The sequence below is a fragment of the Rhinolophus hipposideros genome (assembly GCF_964194185.1).
Source record: "Rhinolophus hipposideros genome assembly, chromosome: 8".
Lineage (NCBI taxonomy): Eukaryota > Metazoa > Chordata > Mammalia > Chiroptera > Rhinolophidae > Rhinolophus > Rhinolophus hipposideros.
The window spans coordinates 79,106,288-79,125,071 of record NC_138054.1 but is presented as its reverse complement, the minus strand read 5'-3'; the positions used below and the strand labels follow the sequence as shown (position 1 = coordinate 79,125,071).

General features: G+C 43.5%; 2 protein-coding genes across 10 annotated transcripts in view; one reads left to right on the top strand and one right to left on the bottom strand.

Annotated features, from left to right (window-relative positions):
* STPG1 (sperm tail PG-rich repeat containing 1) overlaps window positions 1-13,194 on the bottom strand; it is a gene marked incomplete at its 3' end in the record, with an annotated part of 41,536 nt that extends 28,342 nt beyond the window's left edge. For 2 of the 7 annotated variants that reach the window (XM_081054915.1, XM_081054913.1), the window contains exons 1-3: window positions 12,717-13,194; window positions 8,841-8,981; window positions 4,546-4,664 (exon numbers count right to left, since the gene is read on the bottom strand). In XM_081054915.1, coding sequence (XP_080911041.1) covers window positions 4,546-4,664; window positions 8,841-8,913 — 192 coding nt within the window. In that variant the 5' untranslated portion in view covers window positions 8,914-8,981; window positions 12,717-13,194. Of the gene's footprint in view, window positions 1-4,545; window positions 4,665-8,840; window positions 8,982-12,088; window positions 12,138-12,716 lie in introns of those variants that run through there. The other 5 variants (XM_081054914.1, XM_081054918.1, XM_081054919.1 and 2 more) reach the window with 5 other exon arrangements.
* NIPAL3 (NIPA like domain containing 3) overlaps window positions 12,974-18,784 on the top strand; it is a 44,225-nt gene continuing 38,414 nt past the window's right edge. The window contains exons 1-2 of one of the 3 annotated variants that reach the window (XM_081054910.1): window positions 12,974-13,439; window positions 16,476-16,827. In XM_081054910.1, coding sequence (XP_080911036.1) covers window positions 16,735-16,827 — 93 coding nt within the window. In that variant the 5' untranslated portion in view covers window positions 12,974-13,439; window positions 16,476-16,734. The remainder of the gene's footprint in view (window positions 13,440-16,475; window positions 16,828-18,784) is intronic. The other 2 variants (XM_081054912.1, XM_081054911.1) reach the window with 2 other exon arrangements.

The following is an 18,784-nucleotide window of genomic DNA, read 5'->3' as shown; positions in this document are numbered from 1 at the left end:
AGAAGTATATAACAAGAGGAAGACATGCCTGGTGGAAAGAGAGCCCTGTCCTGTGGTTAATCCATTGGCAAAACCACACAGAAATTTGGGGTTCCTGAGGGAACAATTTCCTTTTACAAAAGTCTCTAGTCTTAGGGTGGTGGACAACGTGTCCATCCACTGAAGCCCTTCTGGTTCAAACTGTCTACGACTCTGAGATTTGCCCCGTATAAGAACGCCCTTCCTTCTTTCTGCTTTCTCCTTCACTCCATACACTTATGTGTGGCATCAAAGTTTCCATGCCTCTGATCACAGGAGAATAGGGAGAGGCAGCGAGCGTCCTTCAAGCAAGAAAACACTACTTTTTTGTTCAGAATTGGGGAGGGTGTCACAAATGAAATGTCCCTGGGAGCCTGAAGGGAGCACCCAGGAGAACTAGAGTAAGTTCTCTTGAGGAGAGTGTTTCTTAGTCACCCAGGTGAAGAGTAGGTGTGGGGAAACGAAAGGCAGCTGGAATATTGGCCTCCTTGGCACATGAAAGTGGGGACCAGGTCTCTGCCCATCGCTGGCCTGGATGGGCTGGAGACAAGACAAGTCAAACCACATTTTTAAAGTCTGCCTTGCCTCTGAGAGTGCCATGCTCCTCTTTTTCTGAGCCCTCCACTTTCTTAAATCTGGCATCAGCTTATTAGCAGCCCCTTGAATCCCAAGTGGAATGAGGCCAAAAACTCAATTTCACAAACATATTTTGAAACCCACTGTGGGTCAGGGCCTGTACTAAGGCACGAGGTTACAGTCACGGCCGTTTAGCAGCTCCCAAGTCCTAGGAGTGGGATGAAGGAGATGCAGTAACTCACTGCAACATGGATGGGATGTGTTCCTGTAACTCAATGAGAAATGCACAGACTTGAGTTGGGCTCATTCATTCAACCCACTTTGGAGGGGCTCTGGGCAGGACAGTGATAACTGACATGCAAGGAGTTCCCGGGCAGGTGGAGGTAAGTGCAGACACATTACCATCACACCATGCAGAAGGAGGGCAGGGGCATACGACCAGCTTTGGGAGTTCAGAGAAGGCTGTGGCTACTTCCACCCAGGCGAGATGCTGGATAAGGGGGTCTGGGAACCACGAGCTGCTGCCTGGGTTTGTCCTCGGTCTCCCTGACCCAGGCTGTGCAAGTTACTTAACCCTCTTTGTATCTCAGGGTCATTATCGGAAAAGTGGAAAGAATGAAGGGACTGAGCTCACAGGGTTTTTATGAGGATTAAATGAATGAATAAATGCAAACATCTTCGAGGGGTGCCTGGCCAGCTATCAGTGACCAGCTGAGTGTTTGCTATTTCCAGGAACATGTCCTGCAGACCCCTTTGGAAGGGGTGCTGGTGAATGATATGGGGAAGTGAGGCTTCCAGAGCAAGAAGGTCTGGCAGACCCTCCTGTGGTTCAGACGCACAGCTGCATGCATTCTTGGGATAAGTGTCCCCTTGAAAGTGGTGGTTTCTGCAAACTGAGCTTCCTTTCATTCGAAGATCCCTGACATGTAAAATACCCCTGGTTTAGTGCCTTATCAAGTTAGTAAGTAAACAGTATTAACTTTGTACAATTTCTCCAGAAATTAAACACTGGCCCTCTTACCATTTGAAAGGACAGATCTGCTGTCAGGCTATGTATGAAATTAATGTATATTTCTAAATTGTGCCCATCCAGAGGATATGGTGCCCATACGCCACCATTATTCATTCATTTGAGCCTGGAGGGATCAAATCAGGTTTAGGATCACGGAACAGTAATTTCTGGAAAGGGCCTAACCTATTATAACATCCTTATTTTTAAGAAGAGGAAATGGAGATGGCGAAGACATTAAGTGGGTGTCCTTAGTGTTACCCAGGTTGGGAAACAGTGGCTATAATCTACGGTGACGTGGGGACAGAAACAGGGAGGTGGGGGGAAGAAAGTATCCATCAGGCTACTGGGCTATGCTCTGTCCAGATCAGGCACGTCTCTTCATGTACGCAAGTCACCAGCACCTCTGTAAATAACTATAAAATGTTCAGGGAAACAGACTTCATTTCTAGCAGCCAGAAGTGCCCGTCCAGACACCGAGCTCTGTGAAGGGTTCCTTGTACCCGGCAGTCAGAGTCTTATGAAGAATGTGAGCTGGGCAACAAGGCCTGACGTTTCCCTGCAGAGTAGGACTGAGAAGGTAAGCGTACCTTTCCAAGGGCACCCATTCTCCATATGAAAGACGTGCTAAGTGGGTCACAGACTTAATTGGAGGCCACAACTAAGTCATGAGATCAGGCACAGGGTGGGTACGAGTAATGTTTTAAGAAGGGTGGTGAGACACCGGAGTTTTTAAATCTGTTTTTAATTTGTATTGCCTCACTAAATTATTGGGTGATGCTAAGCAAGATCCTTAACTTCTCAATGCCCATTTCCCTCAGGAACAATGAGAACAATGAGCATAGAAGAAGAAAAAAACTTTGTCCTGTTTTTATAGTTTGAAGAACCTGACCAAATTATGTAATCCAAAACTGATGTTTCAGATGAGAAGCCCAGAAAAGTCCAGTGACTAAAGGCACCCAGCTAGTAACAGGGCAGAATACAGGGGACCTGATTTGTGGATTCCATGCCCTTTCCACAAAATTCCATACTTATTTACAAGATGCTTTCAAATATTCAGGTGAAAATTTTCACATTGTCAAACCAACGCAACCACATTTGCAAAGTACAAATCAAATTTCTGAGCTATTTCTCTCTATATCTGACGCTGGCTATAGCTTTGGCTGGCTGCCATCTTGTTCCTTCGGCAGAACATTTTCTGAAAGGTAATAGTTTAAGATTCTTCTAACTTCAAAAGGCAGGCTATTTCTGGATTTGCGTCCTCAGAACTAGGCAGTGCAGAGTGGAGCCTTACACAAATTACTCGACATCTTCCCCTATCTTGAGCTTGGTCTGTTTTGCTAAGTCCTTTTCAGAAACACGCTCTCTGACTTTCATAGATCAAATGTATGGCTTTGCAGGCCACAAAGGGAGGTGTGGTGCAGTGTGTGGAAAGAGCATGAGGCTTTGGAGTGAGCTAGACCTGGTTTTGAGGTCTAATTCTTTCAAGTTGATTCAGCAAATATTTATGTAAGGCTTCTGATGTGCCAAACCCTGGGTTGTGTGACCTTGGGTGGATCGTTCGACTTCTCTAAGCCTCCAGTTTCCCCTTCTGGTAAGATAACAAACCCTTCCTTTTAGTCTCATTCTGACCACTAGAGATATGGTCTAAAAATAATTTTACCCATAGTAAGGATTGGTACTGCTATTCTTTTGATTGGAAGCTGGACTGCAAATAGCCTAGAGATGGCCAATATATTACCGTCAAATTGACAAATGGCAAACCAGACAAAGAAGAGACAGAGAGACAGATGGACAGTTAAAACATAGAGAAACTAGAGAGAGAAGAGAGAAAACTCCTAAGCAAATATCTTATTTATCATCTTTGGGGAAAACCTACAAGTAATTAAAAATATGTGTGTGTGTGTGTGTGTGTGTGTGTATGTATGTGAGAGAGTGTGTGTGTGTCTCTGTGTGTGTGTGTGTGTGTGTATGCACACACACTATAGTCTTTATTATTTGCCTTCTTAGAATCCTAAAATGGAAGTGGAAGGAACTTAAACGTTCTCTAGTTCAGGCTTCTTGTTTATAAAAAAGGAACCAGACGGGGGACAGAGGGGCTTGCCAAGGCCCCTCAACTCCTTCCTGACTCACCTGTATTCAGAACCTAGATCTCCTCATTCCCTCCCCACCATCGTGGCAAGGTGGTAAGATGAAAAGCATTTTTAGAATGCAGCAAAAGGTGACTGAGATGATGATTCCTCCAAAAGAATGTGATTCTAAAGGTCTTGGTTAAATGAATAAAGGAATGAAGATTTTAAAGGAAACTCGAAAAATGTCAGCGAGTTGTTTCAGCTCCCTGCTGGTGAGAGAGGAGGAGATCAGAGCCCTGAGCCTTTAGCAGGTGAAACCCCAAAACTTAGCTTAAGAACCTGTCAGAAGCCAAGCAGAACTTTCCAGATCGAAGGGGAAAAGAGACACAGAAATATTTGGGGGAGAGAGTGAGGATGGAGGAAACACAGGAACAGCAATAACACATCATTAAAAGAAGTCTAAAAACACAGGGGTTTAAATGTATTATTTTAAGGTAATTTTAAATTGATTAGACTCTTATTTTTCCTCTGATGTTATTTGAAGAAAGTCTTGTTATTTCCTTTCATGTTATAAGAAATGAGGCTGGGGGAGGAAGAGGAAAAGATTTTTCACCTTTTACTTATACTCGTGGGATTTTTGAAACAAACAATACATTGCTTCTTAATTTTTTTTCCCCCCTTAGTTCAGTGTAGCACCATAAATCCGACATGTTTTGCCCTGGATTTAATCCCTGCAGCTGCTGTGGCTCCTTGGATAACACTGCCCTCTACTGGCCAAAGGGACAGAAGCACTAGCCCAACTCACAAGCCTGTCCCACGAGGCTAAAATTCAGACAAGAAGTAAAGAATCTTAGAAGACAATGTCATTACCTTTTTATGATAAAATCTCCTGGCTTGACTATTAAATCCTTTTTTTTCTGATTCTGGAATTATTGAAGACTGGTATTTAAAAGGAATGGAGGATTGTGTTGGATACGCAGCAGTAAAACCTAAACAACACCAATAAAATTAGCACAATACAAAGAATGAACAAGTGCAGAAAACACAGAGCTGTATATCAACGTTCTATTTTTCATGGAATAGGAGAGAAACATTTCCTTTAACAGGAGATAAAGCAGAAACCAGATTTTTAAAAATTCCCTACTTTTCTTTCTTTCCCTCTTGGTAATTTATTGGATTCCGCCCCTCCGGCTCTTAAACTAGTGAGACTTAGTCACATAGTGGAAGTGAGTTGTCCCAGGGAAGAGGAAGGATCTGACAGGGAAGGCGTTCCTGTCAAGCAGGAAGGGGACACAAAACAGTCTCATCTGGAGACGCCTTGAAGAGAAGCCAGGCTGGGGACAGAGTGGGTGTCCTCAGTCATCCCTGGCCCAGAGTCACACACACATCAGCAAAAGTGCTATAAAGATTCATAGAAACAGAGAAATACCGGAGCGGGGGCGTCTCTTACTTTTCAGCGCCCTGTGCAAGACGAGTATAAGTTTAGCTTTCTGCGTTGAGCAGACACGGGCTTAAAAAGCAGAAAGCGATCATTTATAGAAAATCACGTTAAAAATGTATACATCAGTGTTGTGATCTATAAACTTCCCCACTTTCCCTCTCCCACATACCACGTGTGGGAGAACATGGCAGCATCCATCTGCACAGCGGGCTGATTATGAACTCTACCCTGTGAGGGTAACAGAATTTGACTCCAGTGTGCGGTGTTTGACTGCTGACAACTTTGAAGCCTCACCCCTCCCTCTTCCTTTTCTGTCCCACGTCTGGGTGAGCTGATGACAAGGCCCAGATGCTCCCTCCTTTGGAACCAGCTAGAAGTTCAATCCATCCAAACTTCTGCTCTCTCAAGCCAGTGTTGGACCAGTTCAGGACGTCTGCCCTGCTTTCCCCAGAAAGCTCCATTATGTGAGTAAATCAACCTTTTCTCATCTTCTTGATGTGTGTGTGTGGTATCATCAGTCTTGATATCTCAGGCAAATTTGGGGCGGGGGTCCATCCTGACTACAACATATCCATGACAGTGAGCCACGTTATCTCAGCATCTGAGTCCTAACCCTCAGAAGGAAATGCGTGCAGAAGTGGGAAAAGCACAGCCAAGAGAAAGAAAGATGTGTTAGGGTGGGGGTGAGGGTGCATGAAAACTGTCTTTAAGGCCCATTTCTTAGTAGCCGAATTTGTGAAAAAATGAAATTGCTTTTCGGAGAGGAAAGCCCAATGCCCACAGGGGCCCCTTAGGAGGTACTATTACCAACCAGCTTTACAGATTAGGAAACTGAGGCTTAGAGAGGTTAAGTTACTCATCCAAATCACACAGCCATTAAGTGGAACACCTGGGGTTGGAACAGTTTGTCTAATGAGCTCAAGCTTAAGCTGTTTCCTCTTCCTGAAACTGGCCCATAGCAAAGACTCAACAAATGAATGCAATAATGGGGAAGGGGCAATCTAGCCTAATTTGCCTGGGCTAATTTGCCTGAAGCAAGGAAAAGAAGCAGAATATATGTTTGGTTAGAAAACATTTGGCGATATCGATATATGGTATATTTATTCTTTTCCTCCCTTCTCCCTCCCCCCCGATTTAAGCAGGTAGATGGTTGTATATTTTTACTTTAAGGGAACTAGAGAGCAAATCAGAAAGCAGAAGACGCAAGTCTTCCTAGCTTTTGATTCTAAAAGCCTAAGTCAGTAGAACAACTGAGTTTGTAGAGGAGTCAGTAAAGAAAGGGGGGTTATAAAAATAAAAAATAAAAAAATAAAAGGTAAAAGGGAAGACATTCCCCTCAGAGGAAGGAAAGGTTTCTCCTTCACTGAAAAGGAGATCACTTTGTCGTCTGCCTGCAGTGGAATGGCATGTATCAACGCAATCCTCAATAAGAACCAAAAACAAACAAAAAAAGGATTTAAAAAAAATACTCTGAGTAACTGACCTTATAGTTCCAACGAAAATGGGACTGGATTTGCCCTCCTAATTGAAAAATAAAATGCTAACAATGGATAAAATATATGAGACAATGGTTTTCAAGACGCTAAACAGTAAGCAACAAAGGATCCCTGGAGATGGGAAAACAAATGAGGTTTGCAATACGATTGCCTACAGTATACTGCCTACTAGAGAAATTTCCAGGCCACAAAACAGGAAAGAGGAATCCAGGTGTAGCCTAGTGGTCTTCCTGAGTTGAGGAAATGGCTCTGGGAGCACAAAAAAACCAGATGGCTAGACTTCACAGAGCAGAGAACCAGAAAAGAGAGAGCTCCACAGAGAAAAAGCTCTGGACATTCCACCGGGTTCCCCTCCAGCAGTGTTCTGAGTATTGATTAGCACATGCATATGAGAAGGCTACCCAAGGCTAGGGAAAGAATCAACTGGAAGAATTAGGATGAACAATACCTGAAGCTTACACCAGGCCAGGAATAGTTCCTGTCCCCACAAGTCAGAGTGGAAAAACCTCATAATTCATGGCAACTAAAGTGGAGTATGTGTGTAATGCAGGGTCTCTGCTCCCGTTTCCCCCACAAGAACGCAGGATATGGTGAGGCCAAAGAGGAACAACAGAGCCACAGGTACAGGGTTCATACCGCTTTATTCTGGATGGTGGCTGGTCGAAACACAAAAGCAAACATCCGCCAGTACCCCAATGAGGGATCTTTCTGCACCCCTCTCACTGGCGACAGGGCGAGACACAGGAAGTAGGATCAACACAATCCGCAATCCACTATCCACGCTTGCTAACCCCACTTGCTAGTCACAATCTGCGCTTGCTAGCGTAGCCACGGCAGTTATATTAGTGGCTAATGGCTAACTAGTAATAGGTGATGGCCACCCAGTCACAGTGGATGGCCATCTGATTATAGCTGATGGCCATCTAATAATCGAGCCAGCACCTTTCCACATGAGGCCAAGAGTCTGGAAACTGCTCTCTGGGACTCTGTCCCCAGGATGCCTCAGAAATAGGGCAAAATTATCCCTAGACTAAATATAGCTCTGCTTCCGGAGAACAAAACTAAAAAGCAAGACTTGAAAAGATCAAACAGTTTCCAAGTAATTTAAGTACGTCTTAGAAAAAAAACACAAGAATTGATAGGACTACAAAAATATCTAGACCCAATAGGTAAAATTCAAAATATCTGGCATTCAATAAAAAAAAAAAAAACTAATGGGCATGCAAAGAAGAAAGAAGATATGATCCATAATGAGGAGAAAATACTCAAAATCAACTCAGAAATGATACAGATGAGAGAATTACAAGAACATTATCATTGTGACAAAACTAAATATATTTGATATGTTCAAGAAGCTAGGAAAAGATTGAACATATTAAGTAGAGACATGGGAGATATCAAAAAGATAGAAATCAAATTTCTATAGATAAAAATTAAAATGTCTGAGATTAAAAAATATACTAGATGAGATTAACAGTAGATTAGACTGCAGAAAAAAGACTAGTAAACTTGAAGACATAGAAATAGGAACTATCTAAAATAAAACACAGAGAGAAAAAGAACTGAAAAATACGGAGTACCAGTGAGCTATATGACAACTTCAGGGAGGTTAACATACATGCAACTGGACTCTCCAAAGAAGAGATGTGGGGAAATAAAAAAATTATGTCAAGAAAAAATAAAAAATTTCTAAATTTGATAAAAACTATAGACCTACAGATCCAAGAAAGCCAAAGAACCTCAATGAAACATGAATAAAACTACATCACGGTACATAAAATCATCAAATTGCTTTTAAAAGTGATAAAGAGAAAATCTTAAAATCAAGCAGAGAAAAATAAACAAATATAAGAATGACATCAGATTACTGTTGAAAACATCATCTTTAAGGTAAGAGAAGGAAAAAAAACTAGAATCCTCTTCCCAGTAAAATATCTTTCAAGGACAAAAGCAAAATGAAAGCTTTTAAACATACGTATATTTTTAAAAAGCAGAAAGAATGAATCACCAGTGAATTTGAACTATAAGAAACATTAAAGGAAGTGCTTCAGCAGAAGATAAATTATACCAGTTGGAAATCTGTATCTACATGAAGGAACGAAGAGCTCTGGAAATAGTAAATATGTGGGTAAGTAAAAAATAGAGAATTATAAACATAAATGGATACATTTAGATATAAATAAAAAATTTTAAATCCTCCCAAAAGCATGTTATTAAATTCACTAGACCTTTATGTACTTTGTCAGCATTTCTGGGATTTTTTTTGCCAGGCTCTTGGTCTTTTTGTGCAGAGTTGTCCATCTTAGCAAAGTTCTGTGATATGTTCCACTTGTTTCATGAAAAACTCTACTGCGTGTTCTTCCAAGAACCTGAAACAGCAAAATACACCATTTATAGGGATCAATTCACATTCTTGTTAATTATGTTGATTGGTTTATGTTCTCTCTGCAGGATAGACTAGGAAATCCTGTGGGTAGAGGCTGAGATTTACCAGGGTCTATGACCTTAAGTCGCAAGCACATTGCACTTACTGCTTCTAGTAGGAACTCTCTAAGTGATTACTGTTGATTTTGCTTACAGAGCTACTGAAGCCTTGAATTTTATAAATTTATCTTTATTGAGATATTATACATACCATATAATTCAGTAGTTTTACATGGACAATTCTAAATTTTGGCAAATGTATGCAATTGTGTTCAATACCAGCACAATTAAGATATACATATATTCATCACCTGAATAAGTTTTCTGTTTCTTTGCTGTCAAATGCACTCCCAATCCTGGCATCTGGCAACCATTGTTTTGCTTTCTGTAACAATAGTTGCCTTTTCTAGAATGTCATATATATGCAATCATACAGTATACTGTTTTGTATCTGTTTTATTTCACTTAGCACAATGCTTTTGAGATTCTTCCACATTGTTGCATGCACCATGTTTCCCCGAAAATAAGACCTAGACAGATAAGTAGCTCTAATGAGTCTTTTGGAGGAAAAATTAATATAAGACCCAATCTTATTTTGCTATAAGACCGGGTCTATATAATACAATACAATGTAATATAATATAATATAATGTAATACCGGGTCTTATGTTAATTTTTGCTCCAAAAGACGCATTAGAGCTGATGGTCCAACTACCTCTTATTTTCGGGGAAACGTGATATCAGTAGTTTGTTCTAGTTGATGCACATCCTCACCAACGCTTGTCTGGCAAGTCTTTTTAATTTTAGGCATTCTAGTGGTTGTATAGTAGTATCTCATTGTCACTTTAATTTGTATATTTTCATGTGCTTATTTGCCATTTGCTTACCTTCTTTGGTGAAGTCTCTGTTCAAACCTTCTGCCCATTTTTTTTTAAAACAATTAGCTTATCATTGACTTGTAAAAGTTCTTAATATATTCTGGTTACAAGCCCTTTATCATATGTACGGTTTTTGGTGTTTTTTTTTAATTTTTTTTAAAAAGATTTCATTGGGGAAGGGGAACAGGACTTTACTGGGGAACAGTGTGTACTTCCAGGACTTTTTTCCAAGTCAAGTTGTTGTCCTTTCAATCTTAGTTGTGGAGGGCGCAACTCAGCGCCAGGTCCAGTTGCCATTGCTAGTTGCAGGGGGCGCAGCCCACCATCCCTTGCGGGAGTCGAACCGGCAACCTTGTGGTTGAGAGCCCACTGGCCCATGTGGGAATCGAACTGGCAGCCTTCGAAGTTAGGAGCATGGAGCTCTAACCGCCAGAGCCACCGGGCCGGCCCTCATATATACGTTTTGAAAATATTCACTCCCAGTCTAGAGGCTTGCCTTTTCATTTTCTTAATATTTGAAGCTATCTTAAAATTTCACAGGATGGGTTCCCTAGAATTCAGTTTTAAAATTCCTGAGGCAGCTAGCTCACTTCTGTGTACTTCTAATTGCTATAAAGTCCCTACTGGTATCAAAGCTGATTTATTCTCATCCTCTCTGTCTCTCTTTCCCTCCCCCCCTCATCCCTCTCTCCCTCCACTCATCCTAATTCCAAGCCTTAGAATCAGCTCAGAATGAGTCTCACTCCACTTCTACACTGGTGATTTTCAAAACGCACGTCATAGCCTGTAGTCTTTTTTTAAGTTCTTGTTTACTGTGTGCGGTTTTTGCTGGGTGATTAAACATAAAGTGCATATCTTATCATGGGTCAAGTTTGAAAGCCACTGTTCTATATTACTATTCTTCAAGTATCTGAAGGCAGCTGTCATATCCCACCACCTAAAGACTAATCTCCGCAAGGAACCTCTTCAGCTTCTGCAGTACCTGATTCCTCCCCTCACTATACTGACCAGCATCCCTTGGCCCTGTCGCCAAATTCATCTGGGTCTTTTCTCAAGGCTTCTTAGACATGACTTCCTTGACCACTCTCAAGAAGCACCACCCATCTTTCTCTAGCCCCTGACCCTTATTTTTCTCAAAGCATTTCTCATTACTCAACACCGTATTTTATGTGTATTTTTTTTTCTTTATGATCTTCCTCAACAGAATGTTCATCACTGAATCCCCAGTCTGTTTTCTGGCACAGAGTAGTTGCTCAGTATTTGTAGAATGATTGAATACTAGGGGTAGACACATTTTAATGATAATGTACACGGATGTACTGATAATACAACTCTGTCCTTCAGGAGCTACATTCTGTAAAGATTTAACTCACATGATTACAACTATAGGCATGTTTTCATTCTATCAACTCTATGGTTAAAAAAACATCATTTATGTTATAGTATTACTACATATTTTATATATTTATACATGTACGTTACTGTACAGGGTATATCAATATATACCAAACCATGTATACACTAATGGGATTTGCATGAGTAGTTTTGACTCAATTAAATTTGTATTGATGCAGTTATAATTCTATTGTGCATCTTGGAAGTATTTTACATTTTTTGCAAGTACTTTCAGGTAAACAATCCATTTGATATTTTTCATAAACTGAGAAAATGTGTCAGAGACCGGGAAGAAATTTTAGCACAGCTAGTGACCCCTCGATTCTAATCTCACCCTTTCGTCTTACAGATGGCTAAACTGAGGCTCAGAGCAGGAAACACGTTTGCAGAGGGGACACCCAGAGAGCTGGAGTGGACTTGGACTTAGGACTCAGCTCATTGTCGTGCACCCTATTGCCTGACACGGCAGCCCCCCAAACGTTTGTGCACTCGCAGAGGCTAAGGCAGGGGGGTCAGATGCCCACGCCCTTCACAGAAGCTCCGTGGGAAGGCTTACTGTGGTTATTATCACCACTTTTCTGGTGGGGACTCTGAGGGCCTAACTCCAGGGAGGGGCACCTCCAGCCGTGGTTTCCACCCGCCCTCAGGGCACCATCTAGTAGGCACCGAAATTCCTCAAGCACCCAGAGGCTGGGGCCTCAGTGGGTATCCCGTGGGGTGCGCCGGCTCGTCTTCCCCACGCCCCCGGAACCCGTGCCCCGACAGGGACTGCCTCCTACCTCCTCGGGTCCCCTTTGGCTGTCTGGCCCGCCCAACCCCCACCCCGTCGCTTTGGCAACCACAAGCCTAACATTCTTGAGTTCACCTTCAGTCCGCCTCCTCAGTAACTCTAGCCAATGGTGTCCTCTGTTTCTCTAGCGTGAAAAATGGTTGGCCAATCGTTAGGGGTGTTTTAAAAATCGCCGGAAAGCTGCCAGAATTTTAGGGTTCAGGTTAACTACGTCAGAACCGGTGGGGAAAACTTATTAGGCGCTTATCTAGGCGACCCCTCCAAACTCTTGTGATAGACCACACGCCTGCGAAGTTTGCTCACCCAGGATACTACTTCAAGAAATAAACCTAAGAGACCAATCATCCAAGCCCTGTTTTTATACGAGCAAAAGGAAAAAGACTGAGAGGGACAACTATTCTACATAAGGGCAACCCTGTAATACTGTTCCATGAGCCAATCTTGACACGCTTCCGAGCGATCGCAGTCAGCTTGTCACTTCCCTGCTGAGAACCTTCCTACGGATCCCCTTGAAATTTAGGATGAAATCCAAACATCTTAATACAAGCTGTCCCTGGCCCGCGCCTCCAATGGCAGGCAGCTCCTACTACCACCCACGCCCCGGGGAATTCTCGCACCAGTCACGCTGTCCTTTGCGCAGTTCCTGCAAGACGCCACGCTCGGTCTGCTCGTTCCCTCTGAGCGCTCTGCTTCGGGGTCTGAACCACAAGGGGCTTCGTTACGGGAGGACAAGCAAGGCGATGTATATATAGAGAGAGAGACCCAACATTTCGGGGGGAGCCGCGTCTTGAAGGATGTGTAGGACTTGAATACGTAGTAAAAAAAAAAGTGGGGTGAGGGAACAGCAGCAGCAAAGTCCGGGAGGTAGCTCTAAGAATAAGGAGTGAGGACACCCGACAGGCTGCCCAACGGTCGGGCAGGTGGAGGTGAGCGGTCCCCTGAGCTCTCCAGGACAGCCGGAGACTGGGAGTGGGGTGTGTGCCATCGTCCTTCCTGTGGCCGCTAGAGGGGACCCGATCCAGGTGAGCGCAAAGCTCCTGCGAGTTGCCGCCTTCCCGTCTCTTCCCCCTACGCTTCAATCAAGCTTTGCGGCGTAGCCCATACCCGAAGGTGTCCCGCCCACCCCCTCCTTGCAGCCATTCGCCTGCGTGAAGAGCCCGGCAGTTTCTGACTGGCAGGTGTCCGGGCCAATCAAATCGCGGTCTTTGAAAGCAAAACACTGCAGGACTCGGGCAGCACTGAGTTGGGGAATTAAGGAGGCTGTGCCTCCGGGGTGAGCGTAGAGTCGAAGTCCTTTCTCAGAAACCTCTGATAGGTGGGCCTTGGAGGAAACGACGCCGGTAAGTAGTGATTAAGACTGAGGGAGGGGGAACTTGAATTCAGCCTTCGTTTCGGGGAAAGCGAATGCGTTTGTCATCATCTAATACCCCTTTTGCTGTGACCAGCCTTGTCAGTTTGGGTCTCGCTGCCTCGGGATGTTTTTTCCATTTTGGCGTCGAGGGTGAGAGGATGGGCGGGGGGGCACGGTTTTGCCTTAATAAAAGCGATGCTAGGCTTTAACAAATCAGGAAGTGAAATGGATCAACTTTGCCCAAATTATTTCTCTACACGCCGGCTCGGGCTTCCTTGCAGATGGAGTTAGCAGGTGGAATGAGAGGAAGCATTCTTGATCTACGCTGCCTGCTGGAAGTTGTAGTTTTCAGGTCCAGGGGAGCGGACTGAAGAGTGTAACCCTTTAGTGAGCCAAACCCCAGGAAAGGACAGGCACTTGGCATCTAACTGGCACGCACCGGCCAGAACTGAATCGTCAGATGGTAGGAAAAGGCGTGGCTTATCTATTTTTTTCAGATGGAGTCAAATTCTAATACAGACCCTACTCTTAGCAGCCATGAGCTATGATTCTCTCATCTGTGAAACCGGCTCTGTGGGTTGGTGAAATTAATTATTGCAATCAGAGGGACAGGGTGGAGGGAAAGCAAGCATCTAATGAAGTCTTTCACTGGTGGCAGTGAGGGCCTCAAAATTAAGGGGTGGCTGGCAACATAGGGTTGGTTACTTGCCTCTTGGGCATATGTTAGTCCTGGCAAGGTGCTTTGAAGTCAGGAAAACAGAGTCACTAGGCAAAGAATGTATGCCATATAAGGGAGGACAACTTGCAAAATGTTCTTCCAGGGCTTTTAGTCCGAACTGCTACCCAGCTGAGAGAGAGCCTTTAATTTTTGTAGACAATGCCTCAGAGGCCTGGGGGTTCCTGAGGCAGAGAGGGAAGCTGCTTTTTAAAAGCGAATTAAATGACTGCAACAACCACCACCACAAACAAAAGCAAAAACAAATCCATCTGGGCAAACCAGCTGGTCTAAAGGAAGTTAACAGGCTTGGATTCCCATCACCCCCTTGAAATGTCCCCATGGCCTGTTTTTCTTTCTCTGACATCCTGTGGGTGGGGCTGGGTATATCTGCTGTATCTTTGGAGTTGCTGTTGATTAGGCCTGAGTGAGCCATTCCATTCTTGACTGCATCAGGTGCTTGACAAGCCTGCCTTTTGCCACAGAGTAGGTATGTATGGAGGTGACCGTGCCAGGTTCTGGGTTCGATCTGGGGAGGGAGCAACCAAATGGGATTCAGCAAACATCTTCCCAGAGTTTGTGTTCCAGTGCCCCTTCAGTTCCAGGTTGAAAGCCTGCAAGGCTCTCACAGAGGTAGAGAGCCCTGCGCCGCTCTTCCTCCCTAAGATTATTCTATTACACGGATACGTAAATTTAACCCAGTAATGCTTTTCACACACACATACAAGTGAAGTGATGAATAATTATGCTTTTAACAAGTTTACAGACATTCATAGGGCTTTATCGTCAGGGTAGTCTGGTTATGGGATGTGAGTTATAAAGTTGTCTGATGAGTGTACCTCGTACACAGACACTGAAGTATAACTTCACCTGGAGGCAGCAGGAATTATTTAATTTTGAGGCCCTTTGATAAAGTGAGACCTGAGCCAAATGGTCTTCGTGGCTGCCCCTGTACTAAGCCCTGCCTCTGGTGTCTCCTCGATGCTGGACACAGCGTTAGCCCTATGACATATGACTGTGCTATTTACACCAGGCACCAGTATTCCTGGGCCTAGAGCTAGATAACAGAGAAAACTGGAAGCTGCAGGAAAGATAGGAGGCAGCTCTTGGAAGCCTTGAGGCATGGCAGAGGCTGTGTCTGTTTTGCACATAGTAAGCACTCAATAAGTATTTGTTGCATGAATGCATGAGATGAAGAAAGGAATATTCATGGGTAAATTAAATAATTCAACTGATCCGAATAAAATTAATACGAATAGCAGCTAGCATTCATTGGCCTTTCACTGTGCATGCACTTTACATTCGTGATTTCAGCAAATTTTCACCATGAAATTTCTAACCCTGTGGAGTAGGAATGTTTTTATCTGTATTTTACAGCAGAGGAAACTGGCAAAACAGTTAAATGACTTGCCCAAGGTAAAACCAGTAACACATGACAGGTCAAAATCAATTTAAAGTATTTTTATATTAAAACAAACAGACTTTGCAGTAAAATCCAAATTTGTATTGTTTCAAATTAAGTTGGTGCAAAAGTAATTGCGGTTTTTGCAATTCTTAACCTTTTAAACCGCAATTACTTTTGCACCAACCTAATAAATATAAAAAGACCTCAAAGAAACCCTTAGCATTTGAAGTAGGGTGGTTAGGCCATGCCTCCCAGAACACGAGGGGCATACTTTCTCTTCTTTATTTGGTAGAAAAATTTGAGACAAACTGAAAATATCAGTCTAATGAAGTTAACAGGAATTACCATCATTGCTGGTTTTACTTGAGGTCATATTATTACCCCCAGTTTACAGATGAGGCAACTGAGTCTCCCAGAGAAGTGATCTGGTCACACAGGTCTCCCACTTCCCAGTCCAATGTGACCTTGCTGACTCTCAGTAGCAGCCCAATTCTTCCATCTTCCGTGGAGATTACTTATCTCCTCATTCTTTTCTAAGTCAGAACTCAGTTCCCTTTTCGTGTCAGTAGGCTTTGGTTTTTGGTTGTTTGTTTTGTTTTGTTTTTTGAGTCCTGGAAAAGCAGACAGTATACTACTATATAGAGGAGCCTATGGAAAAGGTAGAACTTAAATTAGATATGATGGGAGGAAGAAAGCAGAGGGGGAGAGGAAAGGGCCAAGGAAAAAGGTTTTAAAGTAGATGAGCTTTTATTAAGAGGAGGCCAAAGGCATGATAGAATTCTTTTTTTAATGGCCTCACTGCTCATGGCAGTTTGTGTTTTGTCTAATGGTATTCGCTTCTCAGGTAACAAAGCTGGGCTCAATATTTCATTGTACATGCATTTTTAATGTTCCTACTGCCTTAGAGCACTGCAAAAATCAGGAAACGCATTCCTGGCTGTCTGCTTGGGAGAGACATAGAAATTGGCACTTCTCTGGGTGAAGATGAGGAAAAGGCTATAAATCAGCCAAAAGAGCCTTGAAGTACTCTTTCGGCGTGAGACAGCGATGCTGATGGAAGGAGGTGAACACCACAGGGGAAGAAGATGGCTTCCAGCTTCGGTCTCGTGTAGCAGCAGCTCCAGCTTCTGAGCCAGGCCCTCCGGGATGTGCCACTAAACCACCATGGACGGAGCCCACAGCGCGGCCCTGCAGCTGCAGCAGCTCCTGCCCACAAGCAGCGCCGACTCCGTGAGCGAGGTGTCCTTCTCCTACAAGGCAAGAGCTTTTGTGTTTGGTTTTGGAATTTTGTATTTTTCTCACAAGACCGTAGCACAGTATACCATCAGCTAACAGATGGGTCCAGGGTCCGCACGCCTATCACTGGCAGAAACAGGCCGACCCTCCACACATACAGGAGAATGTGTAGTCAAAAGAACAGCAACACTCATTCAAATACATAAAAACGGGGAGGTAGAGAAATATTTTTAAAGGAATGCAGTCCCACTTAGAAGATTTGATTTTTTTTTTTCCACCTACTCTATTACTTGTAGACAACCGTAGTTCAGTATATTTCCTTTCTGTCTTTTTCTGGTGTGACCAATTGGGATTCAATTGTACAGAAAACTCTGTATCTTCGTTGTTTCACTTAACCTTGTTTGTGGAATATTCCCCCATGTCACTGAGTAGTGACCGAAAGCATGCTTTTTGGATGATTGCCCAACCATCTGTTGAGTTTCTGTATCAAAATTTGCTGGGCAGATCCCCTGGTGGGATGTTTAGGTTATTTCTAACCTGGGTGACTGTAAATAATGCTGCAGTGAACATCCCAGAGTACGTGCTCCTTTGTTATGCTAAGAATGGACGAGGCCTGTGAGAGGCAGCCTGTCCCTAGTCAGCAAGGCCACAAATGCCAGAGCATCAGGAATGCAGAAAGTAAGAAAATATCATTAATACAATTGGCCCTGTAATGAATGGATGCCAAATAGACAAATGCAGAATCTAAGAAAACATAGAACACTCTCCCACAGGAGATTTCTAATAAGTCTCCATTTAAATCACAAATTCATTCAGTTACTTATTATAGAAATATCTTTGTGCCAGAGCAAAGACAAATAAGTCATGATGACCCTATTCTGCTCCTTCCTAGCTAAGTGACCTTGGACCTGTGGCTTAACCCATCAGAGCTTCTGTTATGGGTACAATGGTGGTAGTAATACCTCCCTCCATCCCTCATCTCGGCATTGCTGTGTGATCAATTAAAAAGTACCCGTCTAGGCCTACAGGAGGTGCTTGATTCAGAAATGCCTCTGTGGTTACAAAGAGGAACATTAAGGCACACAGAGCAGAGGAAGTGTAGTTAACTCTGCCTGGGGGTAGGGGAAACAATTTTAAGGGGAAGCTGACTCCTTCCTCATTGATTCTGTGAAGGCTGTTTTGGTTGGCAAGGAATAGAAATCCATTTCAGAAAAACTAAGGCAAAAGGGGAAATTATTATAAGGCTACAGGGTAGCTTATGGAACCCAAGGGCAGAAAGGGCAGTAGGGCTTGGAAGGTGCTAGAACTCTCAGCTTGGATCAGGTGTCTATATTGACCCAATCAGTGGTGGCCAGAGGGGTGGGGTCACCTAGCAAACATGGTTTCTTGGGGGCTCCACCACTGTGGGCAGCTCTCAGAGAAAAGTGGTCACGTGGGCTGGGCTGTCTGCTCTCAAATTCTCTTACCTTTGGAGCAAGGAAAACGTTGAGACCCCAATTCAAACTTAATTGGTGGGATGAAATTAGGGGCAAGCAGTTTGTCCTGAGTTGCAGCCCTGTCCTCTGAACTATTAATACCCAACAGGAAGCGGATTCCGGTTATTGGGGGAGGGTGGTCTGTGAAAGAGAGGCCAACAGGCTGAGCTGCTCAGGAGGCAGCATAGCGGCAGGTCTCTGACCCTGGAGGCTTTGCCTCAGCCCAGAAGAGTCAGGCTTCCATTTCTTCTACTTAGCAAATAGGCATTTCAACTGAGCATAAATACATATCTCTCTCTCTCTCTCTCTCTCTCTCTCTCTCTCTCTCTCTCTATCTATCTATCTATCTATCTATCAATATATATACACACACATACATACATATATATAATGTATATGTAGGAGAAATATATATATATATATCTCCATGCTTGTGCTGGGTGAGATGGGAGCTATATAGATAAGTGGATATCACTTCCCTGAAGTTGCTTAGTCTATGAGTG